The sequence below is a fragment of the Moschus berezovskii genome, chromosome 2 (genome assembly GCF_049115385.1).
Source record: "Moschus berezovskii isolate FMDL1 chromosome 2, NW_MosBer_1.0, whole genome shotgun sequence".
NCBI classification, from domain to species: Eukaryota; Metazoa; Chordata; class Mammalia; order Artiodactyla; family Moschidae; genus Moschus; species Moschus berezovskii.
The window spans coordinates 2,886,305-2,909,063 of NC_142461.1; the positions used below are offsets into that span (position 1 = coordinate 2,886,305).

The following is a 22,759-nucleotide window of genomic DNA, read 5'->3' on the forward strand; positions in this document are numbered from 1 at the left end:
CAGAGAAATTCAGATTCTTGCCTGAAGTCATAAAGTTAGTAAATGCAGCAGAAGCAGGATTCAATTCACTTCTATCTAACTCTAAACGCTATGCTACTAACCCTCAATCAGAGAAACACCATCAGGAGTACAAGAGTTATTTAACAAAACATACTCAATATACTTAAGCCCTTAGTAAAAATGTCTTTAAACATTAATGATCCATGCCGATGAATGGCAAAAGCCATCACAATATTGTAAAGCAATTATCCTGCAATTAAAATAAATTAATTTTAGAAAATTAATGATTCAACATACAAAATGGTTTTATTCCAATGATCTGCTTTTCACATGCCTTCTTCCCCATTTCTCCTTCCCCACTCAGAAATTCACTCTTACCAACTCAGGATCTTTGCGACTGGCCAAGATGTTGCCCTTCTCACCAGAAGCCTGCTTACTGGGGCTCTTGACACGAGGCGAGCTTTCCAGGGGAGGGGATGGGGGAGGAGGCGGTGGAGCCACCTTCTCTTTACTGGGGGAGATGGTCTCTTCAAACCACTGCCCCAAGATAGGTTCACTGTCGTCATCTAACAGGGAAAGAGGGAAGTTAACAAAGTAACAAAAGTTACCCACTTTTAAAATTGTTTCAGTACACCTGCCTTGTAAAAGTGCCTGAGTCAAAAAGGATACAAGGTATCTAAATTATGGTGAAAGATACACAGTGGCATAAACTTGACAAAACTCATACAAATGTATACAGCAAGTATATGAAATGCTGTATTGTGTATAAGTTATACCTCTACAAGACCAACATTTTTTTAAAAGAACCCCAGGAAGAAATAGAAATCACCTCTATTTAACTGGCAACAAGCCAAATGTTCTGAAGAATAAACTTTTACTTGTCATCAACTGGAAGCCCCCAGATAAGAATCAATTATTTTTTTGCAATACTATATGCATTGTTCCCATAAACCTGGATATAGAAAGAATCTGATATGCTTAGTTTATTTACTCTCTCTCCAAACCAAGGCAGGAGGGAATGTTACTAGTAACCTGGAAAAGACTCTGATGCTGGGAAAGGTTGGGGCGGGAGGAGAAGGGGACGACGGAGAATGAGGTGGCTGGATGGCATCACCGACTCTGTGGACATGAGTTGGAGTGAACTCCGGGAGTTGGTGATGGACAGGGAGGCCTGGCGCGCTGTGGCTCATGGGGTCGCGGAGAGTCGGACGCGACTGAGCGCCTGAGCTGAATAACCTGTTATAGGAACCAGTAAGCAGCAGGGAGTTCGCCCCATGAGTCAGTGCAGAAAGAAACAAAAACAAGTGAGAAGGGCCCTGACTGTGGGAGAAAAGACACAAAAGCGATCTGAGCTTTGCTGATGGAGGCTCCAATCACTCAGTCTTCAACTTACTCTCGAGTAAGTCTCCACTTATTCGAGAGCACCAGGTCACCTTTAAGGGCACATGCGGTCAAGATCCAGGCTGGGTGGGTGAGAGAAGACGGTGACCAGGAAGCTCCTGGGGACGCATCCTGCTACACTCTGGGGCCTGCCCCAGGAGAGAGCAGGGTGTCTACCTTGGCTGCTGTCCTCCTCCGTGCTGCTGAAATCGTCCTCATAGTAGGTGTTTGAGTCAGTAGAGGCACTGGCATCGCTGCTCATGGAGCCCTTCCTCTGACGCTGCAGGACACATGCCTGGGAAAACAGCGAGGCTTCTGTAAGCAGTGACCCCAAACATGAGGCCATCCTACTTCGGCCCTTTCACTACATGAACAGTCTTCTCTGCGTCTCTTTTTTCTAAATCCAAGAAGTATTTCTCCTAATAGCTCCCTTCAGGACTCTTACAGCTTTATCCTAAAACAGGAGTCTCCTACCTCCAGGATTTAAAGCCTGATGATCTGAGATGGAGGTGACGTAATAATAACAGAAATAAAATGCACAGTAAGTGTAACGCGCTTGAATCATCCCCAAACTACCATCCCACCCTACCCTCAACACCATCCCTGATCTGTGGAAAAACTGTCTTCTACAAAACAGGTCCCTGGTGACAAAAAGTCTGGGGACCACTGCTACGAAAGCACTCCAAAACCCGAACTCTGGACAAGCACTGAAAAGGGAAGTTTTCCAGAGTCCTCTATGTTTTGCTTCAGCATGCCAATTGCTACAAATTGCCCAATGCCCACCTGTATCACAATGCTGATAATCAATAGCTAATTCAAATCTCTGGAATCATTAAGAGCTTTTCTCATCATCAAAACCATTACCACAAATGATGCGTTTACAAAGATTAAGGCATGCAGTCCGTCTCATTTTTTTCAGAAGGATATATAAGAAGACCTTACAGATTCTCAGCAGCATGACCCCACCCACCTTTCTGTATGAAGTTGAGAGCAGTGTCAACAGCAGGTTTGTCAGTGGGACAGAGTCAATCAGCCGCTGAATCCTCTGTATGGAGGTACTCTGGGCCATGATGCTCAGGACTGCAGGGGGGCCATCTGCTTCCCAGCCCTGAAAGTAAAAAGAGAGCTAACGTTAGGTCTCAACAGGAAGTAAGCACCTGATCTGATGGCTCAAGCAAACTTAATCCAGAAGGAGCCAGCAGCCATGGTGCTGATTCTGAGGACAAGCCCTCACCTTGTGAAGAGCCTCCACTTGCAGGTCTTGAAAGAGAGACGTCAACAGCTTGACGGCATGGTTTGCCAATATTACTGAGAGCACCCCAAAGCCCTGATGCCTACACAAAGCAAAAGGGAAACACAAACTTTAAGACAACTCACAACAAATTACAATCATGGATTTTGCCATTTTGAGGCCCTTTAAGAATCTACTGACCTTTCCCCAGGGGGGTGAAAAAATTGCAAAAACATAAAATCTACATATAATCTCAGAAGTTCACTCTCCCTAAAGCCCACCTACAGACTGCCTAGGGATCCTCAGGCTTCAGGCTAAGAACTCCTGGACTAGAAGAAACTCTTCCAAATCCATGAAACACTGGAATTTAAACTGTCAATTCAAAGCTACTGGGTCACATGAAAACACTGACATTTAAATGCCATTCTTTTGGGAACTTCTCTGGTGGTACAGTGGGTAAGAATCTGCCTGCCAATGCCGGGGACAGGGGTTAGATCCCCGTTCCAGGAAGATCTCATACGCCGAGGGGCAACTGAGTCTGTGTGCCCCAACTAGTGAGCCCGTGCTCTGCAACAAGAGACGCCACCCAACGAGGAGCCGCCGGCTGCCACAGCCAAAGAAGTCCACCCAGCAAGGAGACCCAGCACAGCCAGAAATAGACACAGAAATAAGTCTTTGTTACAAAATCATTCTTTTGAGAAGAAAAGGCTAAAAAGTAGCAACTTTTAGAAAATATCTGGACAGGAGAGGTTTACAAAGGTTTGCATTAATGTTTACATTAAATGTTTGCATTAATGTAAACAAAGGTTTACATTAAATATGAATAGAACTTTCTCTTTCTGTCCAAATGACCACATGACAAAGGATTAGTATATCTAATAAACAAAGAGCTCCCGTAAATCAGTAAGAAGAAAGTTTAAACACCAAAGGGAAAACTGGAGCAAATGATACAGGCAGTGTGAAAACAACCACAATCACACGAGGACTTAACGTAATACAAGTCAGAGCACTGCAGGAACATCTCTCTCCTCTGAGATCAGCCCACAGGAAGACTAAAGACACCCAGTACCAGAGAGAACCGGGAAGGGCCAACGGCATAATACGCAACAGCCAGGAGCGAATGTTAGAGTATAATTACTAAGTAAGTATGCCCTTTGTCCACACAGTTACACTTCCAGAAATTGACCCCAAGGGGATAACTAAACAAGTTCACAGAGATTTCTTTCAGGAGGGTTATTAAAGTACACTTTCTCAAAACAAGATACATGGAACAACCTAAATAAGTGTTTGAAAAGTTAATCGGTTAACTACGGTATATTTACATAGTGGAATACCATCAGTCATTAAAAACATAGATCTATAATTGTGTTACTGAAAATGTCTACAATAGGTAGTAACAGTGATCCTATTTTCTTAAGGATATCTGTTTAACATATATGCACAGAAAAATGTCTGGAAGAATGCTTACCGATTAGGGTAGTAGAATTTTTGATGAATTTTTTTTGCTTTCTTATGACTTGCTACCTACACAAAGCATATACATTCCTTTTAAATCTCAGGAAACTACAACTACTTTTGATATGTTTCTTCAACTTCAAAGGATATACCTTTGGCATTCTATTCCCTTAACAACAGACACTCAAAAATCACAAACTGTTGTCCTCTCTGGAACATGCTTACCTCCCTACTTTGCCTGGTGTCTACTGCCTACTATCTCAATGGCTATTTCAGATTTCAGCTCAGTACACTTCCTCGGGGAAGCCTGCCTTGATTTCTCTAGCCAGGTCAAATGGCCTTATTATATACTCTGTAGACACAATCTGACATATGTTTGCATGAATACCAACTTCTTCCCTCTTCAGAACGTCTGTTTTGTTTATCTGCTGCAGCATCCAGAACTCAGAGCGCCTGGGACAGAAAGGTCCAGAACCCGACGTCTTCTGTGAACTCGAGGCTCATGCACCCAAGAGCCTACTTCAGTGTCTCACAGAGCGCCTACCGGTCCTCCCAAAAGCGCACGGCCCAGAGGAGAGTCTGCATTTCTTCCCCTTCCCGTCCCTCAGTCTATTCCTAAACTGCTGTGCTCTCTCAGTAAAGGACACAATTCCAGATGCTCATGCCAGAAACTTCTGATAATTTTTCACACTCAACATTCAAGCCACCAGCAAATCCTATCATTTTTCAACACGACTCATTCTCCCCGCCTTTCCCAGCACCACCAGTCTCCAAACCCCACCTCGCTCAGAGGAAGGCGTGCGCCTCCTACCTGTTCTCGCTCCCTCTTGTCTTACAACCCTGCTGCTGCTAAGTCACTTCAGTCGTGTCCGACTCTGTGCGACCCCAGAGACAGCAGCCCACCAGGCTCCCCTGTCCCTGGGATTCTCCAGGCAAGAACAGTGGAGAGGGTTGCCATTTCCTTCTCCAATGAGTGAAACTGAAGTCACTCAGTCGTGTCCAGCTCTTCGCAACCCCATGGACTGCGGCCTACCAGGCTCCTCCGTTCGTGGGATTCTCCAGGCAAAAGTACTGGAGTGGGTTGCCATTGCCTTCTCTGGCCTTACAATCCTACATACAGTCTATTCTGTGCAGGGCGGCTGGGTTCTCGGACACTAACAATTCAGATCTTATCACTCCACTCTTGCAAACCCTCTGATACTGACAGCTTACACCTGGCCCACGGTGATCTGGCTACCTCTCTGACTGGATTTTCTACCACTTTCCTCAATTTCTCTGCTCTAGACACACGGACCTTGCTGATCCTTAAAAATGCCAATCATACTTCCTCCTCGAGACCTGGACAATTCTAGGTTCATCTGTCACTTCACATCTACACCTTGTTTTCAGAGCCCCTCCCCAACTATACGAACTAAAATAACAGGCCCTGACAGGCCCCAACTCCTTGTTCTGGCTTATTTTTCTTCACAACACTCATACATGATCATCAATTATACACCTACTATTTGTTATAAAACTACTATTTGTTCACTGTTGCTCCAGTTAAAAAATAAACTCTAGGGCTTCCCTGGTGGCTCAATGGTAAACAATCTGCCTGCCAGTGCAGGAGACACGGGTTTGATCCCTGATTCAGGAAGATCCCACATGCCAGGGGGCAACTAACCCCATACACCACAACTCCTGAGTCTGTGCTCTGCAACAAGAGAAGCCACAGCAACGAGAAGCCTGCACACCACAGCAGCAGAGACCCAGCACAGCCTCAGATAAATAAAGTTATTTTTTAAAAAAGAAAACAAACTCTATAAAAGTCAAGGAGACTGCTTTGATTAGTGCCTCAATGCCTGGAAAGAGCTTAGCGGTACACTGAAAGGACTGAAAAAAATAAATGAAATACAGAAATAAGCCTGGGCTTCAAAAATAAAACCTCAACAACACAGAAATCATCTTTTTCCTGGCAAGCAAGGGTTTCTGTCCAGACTTCATCAAAACAGGAGCAAATATTTCCGGAAGCAAGCCATGAAGCTAGACAGAATCCTCACATTACAGGTTAAACGTGCAAGTGCGTAACCAACTCCAAGTCAAACGAACCCATTTTACAAAATAGAAGTACTTTTCTTCCCTAATTTGAACCTCACAGAAGTCCTAAAATGTGTATTACACAGGTATTTTCTCCCTCTTATAGAGAAGGAAACAAGATTGAAAAGAATGAGCGATTTACCCAAAATCACATAGCTACGATACAGAGACAGTGAACTACAATCATCATCTTCGTTGTTCAAATCAACTGGATGGAGGCAAACTTCCCTACTGCCATGGAGATGAGAGGAGTTACACCAACTCCCCATCAGTGGGAAACGGCAGGAAAACGCAACACGAGTGGCATCAAATGGACACATACCCTTTTCCAGGCCCCAGCTTTGGAGAGCCCACTCCCTCTTTGGTACGAGAAAGGATGTCTCTGACTCGGAGAGCGGCCAGTGGATCTTTCTCTTTCCCCTTATCAGCCAAGGCAGTAGGACTGAGGTTCAGTATGAGGAAAAGGCTGTTCAACAAACACCAGGCACCCAGCAACTGGAAGTTCTGATAGTGCTGTTGAAAAAGGCACAAAATATAAACATACAGACAGAGAGTCTACAGGCTACACATCTTAGAGACAACAGGTAAAACAGGAGGCAGAGACGTCTTACCTCACCACCAGCCCGGCGGGAACTGCTGATTGCTTGTCCAATCATGTCATAGATTTCAAGCTGTCCAAAAGTAAACATACACAAAAATCTGAGCAAGGTGACACAGTTCATTATAAATGCTAAATCCTACCCAAAACAATTTAGCTTGAAGACCTCAATATCCTCAAGCCACTTCTAGTGGTGCGATTCATCACACTTTCCTTGGTCCTCACGTGACACTGACTCTCTCTTCATTCAGCTCACAACACCTTCTCAAACAGGTCCCCTCCACGCCATCTAAAGCAACACACCCAGGACCACATCAGATCGCTTTCTATCACACTTGTTCATCCAGTCCACTTGCCACTTCAGAAACCCTTGTCTCTAACGTCTACCTCCAATGAAAGTACAGACACATCTAGTAAGCCTTTCTATAATTTGCTGATTGAACGACTCATCTTTCACAAAGTTCACTGCCACTACAAAGTTGCAGTGTTTCCTGCACAGCTAACCAAACTGCCAAATAAACAAGCAAGAGGCCTACTTCTCAAGCCGACTCCTCAAGGCGGAGGGGTATGGACAGCACTCCATGCCCTTCCTAATGAGGAACAAAGTGGAAGCCGCCATATTCCCTCAACTGAATACTCAGGGCTCCCCTTCCCCAGAGGCAGATCTTACACATTTCTGGACGATTGTGGCAGCGTCACTCTCATAGTCTTCCTCTTTGGAGCTCGTGGAGCCTGTCCGCACTTGCTGGGCGCTCCCCACATGAAGGATGGCCATGCAAGTTGCCACACTCACACCTAAGAAAGAAGAGACACACATTCCAAGAAACTGAAACACAGAAACACAACCCACCCATAAGCAATTCCATGATCTGATTACTGAAATCCCATCAGGGATCGACTCAATGGACATGAGTTTGAGCAAATTCTGGGAGACAGTGAAGGACAGGGAAGCCTGGTGTGCTGCAGTCCGTGGGGTCGCAAAGAGTCAGACACGACTGTGCAACTGAACAACAAAAAAATGTGTGACCATATGATCCAACAAGCACACTCCTAGATATATTTACCCAAATGAGCTGAAAACTTCCATCCACACAAACACCTGTACACAAATACTTACGGTACCTTTAGTCACAACTGTCAACAAATGGAAACAATCAAGAAGCCCTCTAATAATCAAGTCAATCAATCAATAAACTGTGGTGCATCCACACAAGGGACGGCACCACTGACTCCATGGACAAGAGTCTGAGCAAACTCCAAGAGGCAGTAAAGGACAGGGAAGCCTGGCGTGCTGCAGTCCATTGGGTCGCAAAGAGTCAGACACGACTGAGCGACTGACCAACAGTACAGGCAACAGCTACCAAGGCACAAAAAGAGGAAGCTTAGTTGAATGCAGCAGGCCCTCCACAGCTGCAGGTCCTGCATCGGAGATGCAGCTGGGGGAATTTGTGGATGGGCTGTCTGCAGATGCTAAGGCCAACCGTACTACACCATTTCACACAAGGGACTTGAGCATTCATGGATTTCGGGGGGTCCTGAAACCCCTGCCCCACCCGCAAGCAAAAGAAGCCAGTCTGAAAAAGCGATGATTCTAACAATAGGACTTTCTGGAAAAGGCAACTATGGAGACAGTAAAAGATCAGCAGTTTTTAGGGGCCAGAGTTAGGGGAGAGACTGACTACCAGGTGGAACATCAGGGATCTGGAGGGCAGTGAAAAGATTCTGCATCAACGTCAAAAACCACAGAACTGTATGTGAAAAAGGAACCCTAATGTAGTGAATCACAGACTTCAGTTAATTATGAATCAGTACTGGTTCATCAACTACAACAAATGCAACCTATTAATGCAATACGTTAACAAGGGAAACTGTACACAGGGGTGAGGCAGTGTATAGGAACAGAACTCTGTACTGTTCCAAATGCAGAGTTTGGGACCGCTGCATTTTTCTGCAAACCTAAAGCTGCTTTAAAAATGAAATCTAGGACGTCCCTGGTGGCTCAGTGGTTAAGAATCCGCCTTCCAATCCAGGAGACCTGGGTTCAATCCCCGGTCCAGAAGATCCCACATGCTGCAGAGCAACTAAGCCTGTGCACCACAGTTACCAAGCCTGTTCTCTAAGAGACTGGGAGCTGCAACTGCTGAGCCCATGAGCCGCAACTACTGAAGCCGTGCTCCAAGAGAGACGCCAGGAGAAGCACGCTCACCGTAACCAGAGAAAAAGCCTGCCCAGCAACAAAGACCCAGCACAGTCAAAAGTAAATAGATAAATTAGTAAGTTTTTAAAAAATGAAATCTATTACTTTTAAAATATTTTTTAAAAATTTTACAACGATTAAAAAAATAGTCTCACACTCAGTATTTCTCAAAAACATCTAGGCCAAATCCCTTTCTTTACTTCAAATCCCAAGTGATCAAATTTCAGCAACAAACCAAATCTGGGGGCTCTTTAAAACAATGAAGAACTTTTTTTTGGCCATGCGCACAAGGCATATGGGATCTTAGTTCCCCAACCAGGGACTGAATCAGCGCCCGGGCAGTGAAAGTGCGGAGTCTTAACCACTAGACCACCAGGGAGTTCCCTTAACAACTAAGAATTTTTAAGGAGTCTTAATTCTTATTGACGAAGCACAATGAGATGCACAGGATATTCAAGAATACTCCCCGAAAATTGAACTTCATGAACCCCAAACTTAAAAATGCAAAAATCAAAGCCCGAGAACTGCAAGTGAACACTGGGAATGGGCTTGGAGACCACGCCTGCTCCCAGGCAGCCTTAGCGCTCTCCCCAGCAGCTCTGCTCTCGCTCAGGCCCTGCGTGCGTCTTCCCCAAATGACCAAAAATTCCTCCCAGCAGATCTTCCAGCCTCCCAGGTTTCCCCACTGCAAACACCCAGTGGACGATTGCTCCAGTGTGCTTTCTAGAGTACAGCTCAGATCATACCACTCTTCAAACTCTGCAATGGCCTCTACTGTCTATAGGATATGGTCCAAATGACTGAGACTGCATTTTGAAGCCCTCTTTGAGGAGGCTGTACCTTCTTTCCAGCTGCAGAACACCCACGAGTCACACACACACACTCTCAAAATGTTTCCCCAAATACCAGGATACTTTTGGTCCTGCTTTTGCCTCTGGCCAAGGGATAGCCAAGCTGAAATCCTACCTGCCCTCCAAGATACATCGACAGAACCCCTTTGTGATTTGATTACTGCCTTCCCCAATGCCTTTATCTTTACATGCCTATTTACACAGAGATGTTTGCAATAAAGCCATTCAAAGAATGTAGGGAGATAATTAACCTCAGCAATCTCTTCATGCTTCCAAGGTCAGGTTTCTAAGACTGTTCAAACCCTCACTCACAGAACCCAGTAAACATCGGAAATTGTTAGGCCTCCCAAGACATACCAGGACTATGGTATTTAAAACCAAGGATCAGTGATTTGGGTTAAAAAGTCACCGTAACAATAACTTAAAAAAGCATAAACACCAGCTGTCAGGCCCCACTTCTAAGGCAGCATAATCAACAGGAAGGGAGGGGATTTTGTGGGAGCATGGAGAAAAACACTCATTGTATTTATCAATATAAACAGATACCACCTGTTCCAGAAGGCGTCCTCAAATCTGCTCCCACAGCAAAGCGCCACTGCTCCCTTCTCTGTATGCCCATAATATCCTAGAATCTCTACTGCCTTTAGCATCTCCTGTTTCATATTACACTCTGTGGTCCAACCTGTCCTCCACTGCTCAGGCACAGGCTCCCTGAGAGCAAGGATTACATGTTGCTCATCGCAACGTCCCCAAAGCACTTGGCATGCTGCTTCTCACACAGCAGACACTGGCTTACACGTGTGCACACTATGCAATCAAACATCCACAGAACACAACAGCAGCAGTTGAGCAACACGGGGATTCACAGAACTCCCACTGAGGCCCTGTTCCATCCAGATGAGCTACTAGACGGTCCCTGGGGAAAGGGACTAAGGAAAGGGGGAGAGGGTGCGCAGAAGGATCTCATAGGTTGCAGAAAGTCTGTACGTGGCTGAGGACATGATCAGCTGTAGCTTCTCACCTGCATACAAACAGCTCAGGCTGAGGACTGTCACATCCTGCAGACGGGAAGGATTGAGAGGCTCCAGCACAGGCAGAGAAAGGGTGTCCAGCGCCATGGTTACGTCAATCACCAGAGAATGGAAACTGGAGCATAACATAAGAGCAACAACAGTGTCTCTGACTCACTAGCTTCTGTAATCTGTTACAGAAAGCAGGCATGCCATAAAAACTAACCAGTTTCTCTCTTTTGGAGAACAGTTTTAAAATGTAAAGCATATGCTCCCTGGAGCACCTTACCCATTACGAACAGCGGTGGCATCTGCTACTGTTGCAGGCATGATAAAGAAGGAATTGGCCAATACTGCATCTTGAAACCGATTGATGTAGCGCAGGAAATAGGGCAGGTTCAAGCACACGCGCAATAGCTTCTCTGAGCCACCTGAATTAACAAAAAGGCTCAACCTTACAAACAGCCTTCTGTTGCTTGATTCTTTTCCACTTAAGGAATGTTTGAAAGTAGAGAAACCAGCTTTCTGACAACAGAGTCTTACCAAGTTCCTGAAGACTAGCCACATTCTGAGCTATGAACACATTCTTGGTTTTGATAGCAGAAGCTTGATCTGTGGATGACTGTTCATCACTTTCTCCTTCCACCTGAAGAGAAACAAAGGATGTGAAAGGCCTATGAAGATACTAGCACCTTGGAACTTACCTGGTGGTCCAGTGGTTAAGACTCCATGTTACCAAGGCAAGGGCCCCAAGTTCAATCCCTATTCAGGGAACTAAGATCCCACATGCCATGGGTGATGTGACCAAAAATTAAAGAACAAAAAGATACTGTCATCTGTTGATTGTCGTCCTCAAGTTCAGAACAGAACCAACTGTACAAACTACAGCTGCTCTGAGGATACTTGTCAGACTCCCCAGTTAATGAGCGGGAACTCCTCTCTAACACGGGGAAAAATACAAGCTATTTTTCCGGGCGGGGGGTGGGGGTGGCGGTGGAATATATTGCTTTAAATTATTCTGTAACTAGCACAGAGTGACGGAGAAGGCAATGGCAAGCCACTCCAGTACTCTTGCTTAGAAAATCCCATGGATGGAGGAGCCTGGTAGGCTGCCATCCGTGGGGTCGCTAAGGGTCGGACACGACTGAGCGACTTCACTTTCACTTTTCACTTTCACACATTGGAGAAGGAAATGGCAACCCACTCCAGTGTTCTTGCCTGGAGAATCCCAGGGACGGGGGAGCCTGGTGGGCTGCCATCTGTGGGGTTGCACAGAGTCGGACACGACTGAAGTGACTTAGCAGCAGCAGCAGCAGCACAGAGTGATGCCTTTTACAGTAGGAGTACAAGCACTTTGTCTGCTTGCACTGAGCAATTGTCAGAAGAATGGTCATCAAAACAGTAATCACTAGAGACTTCCCTGGTGGTCCAGTGATTAAGATTCCATGCTTCCAATGCAAGAGGCATGGGTTCGCTCCCTGGTCAGAGAACTAAGATTCCACATGCCATTGCTGCTGCTGCTAAGTCACTTCAGTCGTGTCCGACTCTGTGCAACCCCACAGATGGCAGCCCACCAGGCTTCCCCGTCCCTGGGATTCTCCAGGCAAGAACACTGGAGTGGGTTGCCATTTCCTTCTCCAGTGCATGAAAGTGAAAGTGAAGTCGCTCAGTCGTGTCCGACTCCTAGCGACCCCATGGACTGCAGCCTACGAGGCTCCTCCGTCCATGGGATTTTCCAGGCAAGAGTACTGGAGTGGCTTGCCATTTCCTTCTCCTCCACATGCCATTAGGCACGGTCAAAAATAAAACTATAAATAAATGTATTATTTAAAAAACAGTAATAACCGTGGACAGAAGGAATCGGGGTGAATGCTACTTATTTTCAGTTAGTATTCCTCAACTTTCTTTCTACCCTTGGCAGGTACATCACTGTATATCACAAATATAAAATGCATTCGTTAGCTGTTTTTCCTAGTACTATCATCTTAACAAATCCTACAGGATGAGGTCATTTGACTGAAGTAACTCACCTGAGTCTGTGGACCTACAGGTGATGACGCTACAGTTCTAGGGTTGAAAACTGACGTTAGCTGGTTCAAAAAATTCATCTGGACCTCCTTCTGCTTCAGCTCTGGGCTTACTGGTGAGGCCAGCTCTTTCTGATCCTCCACTGTAAATATCAGACAAGAGAGCAATGAGGTGGGTGTCACCAGCAGACAAAAGAGGACACAGCTGGCAAGGGGCATGGCCGAGAAGCCAAGTCCGGTGAAGGAGCGCTCACCGTCTGAGAGGGTCCTCACTGTCTGGGGCAGCTTGGCCGACTTCATCATCGCTGTAAACGTGATGATTTCAGTTCTGTCTAGTCGGCTGCAGCCAGTGCACAGGCCCTTGATGAGGAGAATCAAGTGTTTCTGAAAAGAAAACAAATTCAGATATGCCTTTTAGAGAGGCCTCCTCTGGATTATATCAAATATGCCTTTTAGGGGTGCTATTCTTTAGGGACTTCTAGCTGGCACAAAACCAAATTTAGGTTCAAACCAAAAACTGCAAACTCAGGAAGCAGAGATCACAAGCTGATGATCCTCAGACCACAACTGCTTGCAGGTCTCTTACTGGTCTCATAGTGATGTCGTCATTGTTTAAATTTGAAGTTATGCCTAACTTTTTAAAACATGGAAGGTTTAATATACAAATCCAGATTTCCTACCTCTTTCAATAATTCACAAGAACAGCTGGAGCCAAACAGTGATTGATCCCTTTATAGCTGGGTCACACACCCTTTTCAACCAGCATATCTGACTCACTTTATGCTACCTGCCTGGCCCCCATGGTCATATATCTTTGTAATCCTAGGAACGACCTCTGCAGCTCTCTTTACCAGAGGCTGATAAACCATAGCCCCAATTCAGCCCACTGTTATTGTAAATAAATTTGACTGGACCACAGCTGTGCGCATCCATTTATGTATTGTCTGTGGCTGCTTTCACACTGCAAAGTCAGAGTTTAATAGAGACTGGATGGTCAGCAAATTATCTCCCGTGTAGCCTGTTACAGAGAAAGTCACCAATCCCTGCTCTATGCCATCCCTTCTCCATCATTCCACGGGTCAGTCACAAGCCTACCTCAAAATAAGGGCCAGAAACAGGCCCAGCACACTTACCTGGGACACAGCGCACGCCTCATCTGGATTCTCCAAACGCAGGAGAGAAAATTCAATCAGGACTTTACAGGCTGCTGCCACAGACTGAAGTTGATTCCGGGGAACTGAAAAAGGAATAAGCTTTACTTAACCTCAGACTGCCATAACCCACTTCAGCCTCACAGTCAATGAACCAAATAAGTTCTGAGTTCTGTATGTCCAACATTCCCAGTATCACTCTATCAGAATCAACAATCCATCAGGCAAACAAAGGCATCTTGGCACTGATAATCATCAATCGCTTCTAGATCAATTTATCCTACATTTACTAGAAATTAAGATAATTATAATGGGAAATACAGCACAGGAAGTAACAAGCACTTCGAATATATTAATCCATCTAATCCTCAAACCGGTGCTCTGAGATATACTGTTAACCTCTTCGCTTTTTAAAAAACAAATAGATAAGGAAAGTAAACCACAGACGTTAAACGATTTGCCCAAGTCATGCAGCTAGAATCAAATCCAGATGTCTGGCTCTAAAGTTCATGCTGTTACCCACGAGAACATACTACCTCTCTTTTCTGTTTCTGCAGGGGGCTTCCCACTCAAAGCTTCTCCAAGCTAAAAGTGATTCTTACACTGATAGCCAATGCCTATAATAAACAGCATTGGACACCAAAAGATTACTCAGCAACCCTCTAACTTCCTTTCATTTTGCTTGCTTAGCAAATTATTTAAGTAAACAAATAATTTGAATTCTTGAGAACTACATGAATCAGGCTTGGGGGAAAAATGAAAATGCTAAGTATCAGAAATAGTACAAAGTAAGGGACTGGTTACTTTAGGGGAGAGAAGCTGAAAAGATGGGGAACTGAAGTTGAAATCCGTTCATATACCAGAGAGCACAGAAGGAGAATTTAACCTCCCACCAAAACCAAATAAGGAAGAGAGTCTTGGCTAGTGGCTGCTAACCCCAGCTCAGTATCCCCACCTAACCCTCCAATCCCACCAATCCCCCCAAAATTAGCACATGAGTAATTACATGTGTAAAATCGACAAGAAGGCAAGGAAAGTTAACTTAATGGTTATGAAACAGATGTCCAAACCAAACAGTTTTTAAATCCCTTTTGGCTGGCCTCGGTAAAGGAACTTCCAAAGTCTTATCAAACTGACAGTTGTCTCACTCTTGGGTGAACAGGTTAGAACTAAAATACAGGCGTCATTAACAGCTTGTTCAGACAAGAGGACACACAATTCCCCATTCACGAGCCCTTAAAAGGGAATGACAAGAGTGCAATACTTACTGAGGCTACAAACTGTTGTGATATAGTGTGTGGAAAGTGCAACAAAAGAGGAGTAGAATGGCTCGTACTGCTTCTCGTGGTGCAGGATCTCGGATTCACTGCAATAAAAGCAACACTTACTCAGTGCTCACTACAGGCCAGACACTCTACCCTCTGCAGGCGCTGCTGGGCTTAATCTCCGAGGCAATGCTACTCAGCAGCCCTGTTACCACCCCTATGTTCAAATGAGAAAGTTGAGCTGAGAGGCACCAGGCTTAGGAAGTGGCAAAGGCTGACAAACAGGAAAGACTTTAAAACTCACTTAGAATTAAAGAAATACAAGTAAAACTTCAATAGGATATCACTGTGTCCTATATTGATAATTAGCAAAGACCAAAAGCTAATAATGCGACAAGCCAGTCAAAAGAGGGTAGAGCAGGGTACTCAAAACACTGTTAATGGGAATACAGACTACAGGAACGCATTTTGAAGACCAAACAAGGCCAGTCCACAACACAGCAACTTAAAAAGAATAAACATTTCAAGGGAAGAAATCATCTGATGGGTGCTAAAATCTACAATTCTTCAGGTACCAGAGTCCTCCACCGCACTCCCCACATTCACAGGATATACAGCTAGATCACAGCAAGGTGATCTTAACCACAACTCTTATCTTTACCAGAAGAAAGGGCCTCTTCAGCGAAAACCTGGAGCCCAGCTACCTCTAAAGGCTGGACACACTAGTGTCACTCTTCACTGCACTAGATGCTAATCACAGCCCGTGAAACAAGACAGAGAAAAGCACTAAAGTGTATGTATGTTCTCCAGTGGAAGAGAGAGCAATGTGCTTAAAAAGTTTCCAACAAGAACATCAGCCTAGGAAGGGAAAGGTAAACAGAGTAGACCCGGTCCACTTGCCAAAGCAACACGGGAGCCGAGCAGCAAGTCCCACGTCTGGAAGGTGCTGATGTGAGTGATGAACGACCTCAGGGAATTCATCAAGGATAAATAGGTATGGTCAAAGATCGGTTCCTTATCTTGAAATAACTCCCTCACTAAGAAAAATATTTACGGCGCACCTATGGTGTGCAAGAATCTCCCTACCCACCAAGGGTCATTTCTTCCTAGTTGTCAGATGGACAAAAGAAAAGGAACAAAATCCTTAAAACATCAAGCAACACTCAAAGTTCACGGGGCCATCACACTGGTTGGGGGAGGTGCGGGGGGGCGCCCCACCACAGCCAGAGGAGAGCTCCCCACCCCTGCTTCAACCTCCTAGGAAGAGCTGTTCCTTCGCTCCCACCTGACACCTCGCACTCACAGGTCTAAGGTTCCCCAGCCTGTAATTTGGTGGGTTTTATGAAGTATTTCCCTTCTCCGCGTTCTTTCAGAACTTCAGAGCTGCTTACTGCCACCCCCGCCGCCATGCTTTTCGACTGGACAGGTTTGCTGCAATGAAGAGAGATGCCACCTGTCCAGCGGAGGAGCTCACGCTGCCGCTTCCCTTCCAACCTGATGATAAGACACAGCCAGACACAGCCAAACACAGGCGTAAACAAGCGAACTGCAGGGTTCAATGCCGCCACACTGTGCGTAGACAAACCCTTCTTCCTGCCCTAGATAGACACAACTGCCTAATTCCAATCAAGAAACAATAATACCCCCTAGGCAAAGATGGACATGGACAACAGGAAAACAAAGAGCAGTGTGCTCAGGGCAAGGAAGGATAAACCCACGAAAACTCATTTTTAAAAGACTGAAAGGGGAGAGTAGGCAGGTAGCCATGTGGCCCAAAGGACAGCGTCGTATCTTCAGATTCTGAAGAAACGCGTGTTGTGAGGAACCTGGTGAAGAAGCGTCGCCTCCCTTCCTGACCCCACCCGCATTCCCTGAGAGCCTGGCAAACACCACACCACCAGAGGAGGCACAGAAATGTAGACGTGGGACAGAGAGCAGGACCTGAAGAGGAAAGGCGAAGAATGCAGCAGCGGAGGCAGGTATGACACGAAAGACAAGCAGACAGAAGGTGGAGAGATTTCTCCTCCAGGCAGTCAAGCTGCTTTCCTTAAACATGTGCCTCGCCTAACAAACCTTGCAACAAAGGACCGCAGAGCCTGAAAACTGCTGAAAGGACAAGGAATCTGAAGCAATTATATTCCATTTTAAAATAAAATTACATATCAATTAAAAACAAATGCAGTGCAGAGTACAAAGGAAAACAGCAGTTAAGCAGCCAGGTCAGAAAAACCCAACTTGATATGTAAGTGAAAAAGAACTAGCCAGGGGCTGGAAATATCTGGGTTTTTCCAGGAAGAGTGAAAAATCTGATGGGCAAAATAAAAGACTGTGGATTCACTGCCGCTTCTCCCTCTTGTTTTGTCACTAAGCTGTGTCTGACTCTGTGACCCCCATGGACTGTAGCCTGTCAGGCTCCTCTGTCCATAGGATTTTCCCAGGCAAGAATATTAGAATGGGTTGCCATTTCCTTCCCAGGGGATCTTCCTGACCCAGGAATCAGTCCCACGTCTCCTGCATTGGCAGGCAGATTCTTTACCACTGAGCCACCACTAGTTGTATCTTTGCCGTCAACTGGGGAAACTCAGAGCCCTTTCCCCTCACCAGAATCACCAACTCCCAAGTATAGAATCTATTAGGTTTGTTTCAAGATACACTTAAAAACAAGCACAGCAAATATGTTAATGAGATACAGAGAACATTTTTTTTTAATGTATGTTTAATGAACATCTACTGGGCGTCACAGACTACTTACTACATGTTAATAAACAAGAGAAAAGTTTCACACACATCTCTCACACTCTCAACAAGCCTGGAGGGAATGTGACACTGAGACATGGAAACATGACCTAATCTCACAACTACCGGCTTCTCACTCGGGAGCTGGCTTTCCTTTTGGAGGTCAATCACAAACTCAACTGATGATGGCACCAATTACCCCTTTCTCCCTCTCAAGAGTTTTAGAAAATGACTGTGCATTATCTAATGCGGATGTTACTAATGGCTTCTGCCTTCCCAAGCAGGTCTCCTTGGTCTAAGTTTCATCAAATAGCTGGGGGGCAGAGCAGGAGGCTTATCATTAAGAAATGTAGGACAGCCTAGGAAGGACTGGCTCAGGGCAGTGAGTGAAAGTCGCTAATACATGTCCGACTCTTTGCATCTCCATGGACTATGCAGTCCATGGAATTCTCCAGGCCAGAATACTGGAGTGGGTAGCCTTTTCCTTCTCCAGGGGATTTCCCAACCCTAGGATCAAACCCAGGTCTCCCTCACTGCAGGCAGATTCTTTACCAGCTGAGCCACAAGGGACGCCCAAGGGAAAGGGACTTTTTTCTTAATCTACAAAGACTCATAGAATCATTCAATGACAACCATGCTCACCAGCATATCCTGCACAGAGTTAAAAAAGGAATTCTGTATTTGATAGTACATACAGTTACATTCAACAATTACACTAATTAAGCCCATATACAGTATGTGCTCCATTAAGCTAGTTTTAGCTTCATTTCTGATCTAGAAAAGTAAAGGTATTTAAAAGATTTTCAACCTTTACTACTAAAAGACATGCTATCAACAAGCAGCAGAAATGAAGTCCGCTTTAAGTAAACTCAGATTATCTTTTTCTTTTTAAAAAATCACTTTTGAGAATTGTTGTTCAGTCGCTCAGTCATGTCCGACTCTTTGTGACCACATGGACTACAGCACACCAGGCTTCCCTGTCCATCACCATCTCCCAGAGTTTGCTCAAACTCATGTCCATTGAATTGGTGATGCCATCTAACCATCTCATCCTCTGTCGTCCCCTTCTCCTACTGCCTTCAGTCTTTCCCAGCTTCGGGGTCTTTTCTAATGAGTCGGCTCTTCACATCAGGTGGCCAAAGTATTAAGAGCCTCAGCTTAAGCATCAGACCTTCCAATGAATATTCAGGATTGATTTCCTTTCGGATTCACTGATTTGATCTCCATGCAGTCCAAGGGACTCTCAAGAGTCTTCTCCAACACACAGTTCAAAAGAATCAATTCTTCGGTGCTCGGTTTTCTTTCTGGTCCAACTCTCACATCCATACATGACTACTGGAAAAACTACAGCTTTGACTAGACAGACCTTTGTTGGCAAAGTAATGTCTCAGCTTTTTAATGTGCTGTCTAGGTTTGTCATAGCTTTTCTTCCAAGGAGCAAGCTCGTTTTATTTCATGGCTGCAGTCACCACCTGCAGTGATTTTGGAGCCCAAGAAAATAGTCTGTCACTGTTTCCATTGTTTCCCCATCTATTTACAATGAACTGATGCCTCCCAATTTATCCATGCTAATCCCTCCTTTGTTTCAGTTTGGTTACAAAGTCAAATTTAACAAACAGGGTTCAGGGAATTCCCTGGAAGTCCAGTGGTTAGGACTCCGTGATTTCACTGCCAAGGACCCAGGTTCACTCGTGTGGTGCAGCCACAACAACAAAAACGAAACAGGGTCCGGACCTCAATTATCTCATCTACCTTCTCTTCAAATCAAAGGTCAATTCCAACCATAAAGGTGTGAAAAAACAGAGACACAAAGTAGCATGGCGGAGCACCGAGGAGTTTCAGCGCATGTGTCATTGTCCCCAAAAGTCAAAAAAGGGAGGGATTCAGTGAATGAGCGAGCCACCAGACAGGAAGTTAGAGCCGACACGACAGAGTTAGGGCATCAAAAGGGGTGGGGGTGGGGGGGAGAAGCAGAGAGCAGGAGGCTGCAACAGAAAACAGAAGGTCCCTGGAGGTAACCAAGAAAAACATTGGGGGCATGACGACGGAAAGAAACAGGACTGTAAAGCAGTAGTGATCACAGATGTGAAAGTAAAGCAGCAGCCAGGCGCCGACACCTCCAGGCAGCCACAGAGAGAAGGGCCCCACAGCGTCTGTGCAGGGCTGGCTTTGACCTGGTCCTACACTCGGTAGCCATACCTTGACATTCAAGAAATAATTCCACAATTCTGACTTTTTTTTTTGGAAAGGCAAATAAAACCTTTGAGAAATGGAATATTGAGAGCAGGGTATTAATTTTTATGCTCTAAACCAGGGGTTGGCAAACTATGACCCACAGGTCAAATCCACCCAGTCATCCTGCTCTGTACAGGCCATATTTAAGAACAGTTTTTACATGTGTCTTTATGGCTGGGGAAAAAAAAAATCAAAAGCATATTTTGTGATATGTGAATGTCATATGAAATTCACATGTACACCCATAAATAAAACTTTGGACACAGCCACACCCATTTACTTACATAAAGCATATGGCAGCTTTCGCCATACAATGGCTGAGTGGACTAGTGCGTACATCCCTTTTAGGGACCACAAATTAAATTTACTCTGACTCTTGACAGAAAAAGCGTGCTGATCTCTGCTATACACCAAACTGAACACTTGATACATTTAGGTTGTTTTTAACCGTAAAGAACTTGTAAGCCAGGTATTTCTTCTGGAAATTACAGGACCATGTGACAGCAAACCAATAAACACTCCCATGTGCAAGAGTCTGAAAAGATCTTATTGAGGGAGGGAGGGAAAGAGAGAGAGAGAATAACTGCTATCTGTGGAAAAATGACCTCTCAGACAATAAGGGCAAACTTAGGATCATATTGCTGTATTCCAAAGCTGACTGAGCCACAAAAACCAGCATAGAGACCTCAAGGGTCTCGCCTTCCAATAAAAAGATGTGCTACTCAACAGCTATCAGTTTGGACTTCTCTTCTAAACCACGAAGAGAGTTCTCACTAGCATCTACAAACACAGGCAACTCTTGATTACCTTAGCTATACAGAGTGCAAAAGAGGCCCCTATCACTTATTTGGCAAAATTCAAACATAATTTGATGTATTTCGTTTTGGCTTCTTCTACAGGTGGAAGGGAGCTGCTTAACTGTGTTAAAAGACACAGGCCCTGAATACTTGTTGTATGAGAGTGTGTCAACAAATGACTTTGTAACTTACAGCTTATGTCCATAAAACATAAAAGCAAGTGCTCTAAAAAGAGTGGAACACTGTCCCTTCTAAGTAATATGACAAGCATAATTTGTGAAAATAACATTAATCCGAGTGTTGAAAACAGTTATATAAAAAGGCTACATAATTTGAGAGCAGTATCTTTGATATCTGTTTACATCTTCTGAACCTTCTTGGCTTAATAATTAGACAGGAAAATCCATCTAAAGGTAACTGTGAAGTTACTAAACCAAACAGTTATTTTAATCTATTTTTTAAACCACATCCAAAGTAGCACAAAGATAACAATAAACACTGCAACAGACCATCTGTCAAATCATGGGCCTCCCTTGAGAAATAAACAGCAATTTCTAACCTTCTGGATAACATGTAGGTAATACTCTTGTTGGCAGGAAGCTAAAATGAGCCAGAAAGCAACTGCGGAAAGTTGCTGAAGTCACATTTGGCTAGAAAAATGAAAGTGAGACTGGCTTTAAAGGCAGGTCTACCATTAAACTAACGAGAGACCACTCTGAGCAAGGTTAAGAAAGGAAAAGCCAGGCACTCTGGTTATCCCTGGCCTTGTATGACACAACTCGCATAATCTAAGAATCTCAAAAGGGCAAAATCATGTTAATAGCAAACCGATAAACAGTCCTGATGGTTAGAGCCTAAACATCCTTTAGTTGAGAGACAGTGAGAGTATGCGGTGTCAGGGAAGAAATGACCTCTGAGAATAACACTAACATGGTTTTAATCAAAGACCGTTACAGTAGCAATATACCATAAATGCAACCTGAAAAAAAAAAAAAAGGGTCATCAATACCTACAGCGGAAACAGCACGTGCCCCGAGTGATTACCGCAGCACGGAGACCGTTACTAAATTGTGTGGTAGGTCCCCGATTTAAACCCCGCGGCCCCGCTCCAGCCCAGGCCAGGGAGATGAGCGCGGACGAGAAATGCAAACTCATCGGAGCTTTGACCTTAACAGACCGGGCAGCCCCGCAGGCAGACCCCTCACAGGGCGACGCGTCCCGCAAAACTACTCCCAGCCCGGCCGGCCGCGCCCTCCCGGGAAGTCGTCCTCAGAAGTTTTGCTCGGGGGGGAAACTGAGGCTCGGAACACTCGCCCGGGCTGGCGGAGGGAATGCGCGACAAGCCTTCGACTGGCGGGGCCGGCGAGCCCCGAGGCCGGGGCCGCGGCCGGGGCGTCCCGCAGCCGCAGGAGGCCGTCGGGAAGCCGGGGCCGCACCGTCCGGCGCGACCTCCCATCCCCCTCCCGGCGCCCGGCCCGCCGGCGCCGCCGCCCGGTACCTCTCGATGACTGAGGCCACCAGCTGCGGCAACTCCTTCATCTCGAAGGCGGAATAGGACGCGGACAGCAAGGGCCGCACCGCCACCTCCCAGCCCGGGGCGGTGTCTCCCGCCGGGGCCGCGACCCCGGCCGCCGGCGCCACGGCCGCCGCCTCTTCGCCGCCGCTCGTCGCCATCTTCCGTCGCGCTCCTGCGGCTCCCTCCGGGGGCTTGCCACCGGCCCAGCGCCGCCTCCCGGGAGGGGCGGAAGTG

At 45.6% G+C, this 22,759-nt stretch overlaps 1 protein-coding gene across 3 annotated transcripts in view; it reads right to left on the minus strand.

Moving 5' to 3' along the window:
* The window catches only part of UBR4 (ubiquitin protein ligase E3 component n-recognin 4), a 133,122-nt gene extending 110,373 nt beyond the window's left edge, over positions 1–22,749 (minus strand). For 2 of the 3 annotated variants that reach the window (XM_088843071.1, XM_088843065.1), the window contains exons 1-15: positions 22,508–22,749; positions 15,245–15,342; positions 13,959–14,062; positions 13,080–13,209; positions 12,829–12,968; positions 11,342–11,444; positions 11,088–11,229; positions 10,810–10,934; positions 7,411–7,535; positions 6,754–6,813; positions 6,465–6,655; positions 2,615–2,714; positions 2,351–2,488; positions 1,558–1,675; positions 379–566 (exon numbers count right to left, since the gene is read on the minus strand). In XM_088843071.1, coding sequence (XP_088699197.1) covers positions 379–566; positions 1,558–1,675; positions 2,351–2,488; positions 2,615–2,714; positions 6,465–6,655; positions 6,754–6,813; positions 7,411–7,535; positions 10,810–10,934; positions 11,088–11,229; positions 11,342–11,444; positions 12,829–12,968; positions 13,080–13,209; positions 13,959–14,062; positions 15,245–15,342; positions 22,508–22,683 — 1,938 coding nt within the window. In that variant the 5' untranslated portion in view covers positions 22,684–22,749. The remainder of the gene's footprint in view (positions 1–378; positions 567–1,557; positions 1,676–2,350; positions 2,489–2,614; positions 2,715–6,464; positions 6,656–6,753; positions 6,814–7,410; positions 7,536–10,809; positions 10,935–11,087; positions 11,230–11,341; positions 11,445–12,828; positions 12,969–13,079; positions 13,210–13,958; positions 14,063–15,244; positions 15,343–22,507) is intronic. The other variant, XM_088843069.1, reaches the window with a different exon arrangement.
* Between the last annotated feature and the right edge of the window lie 10 nt (positions 22,750–22,759).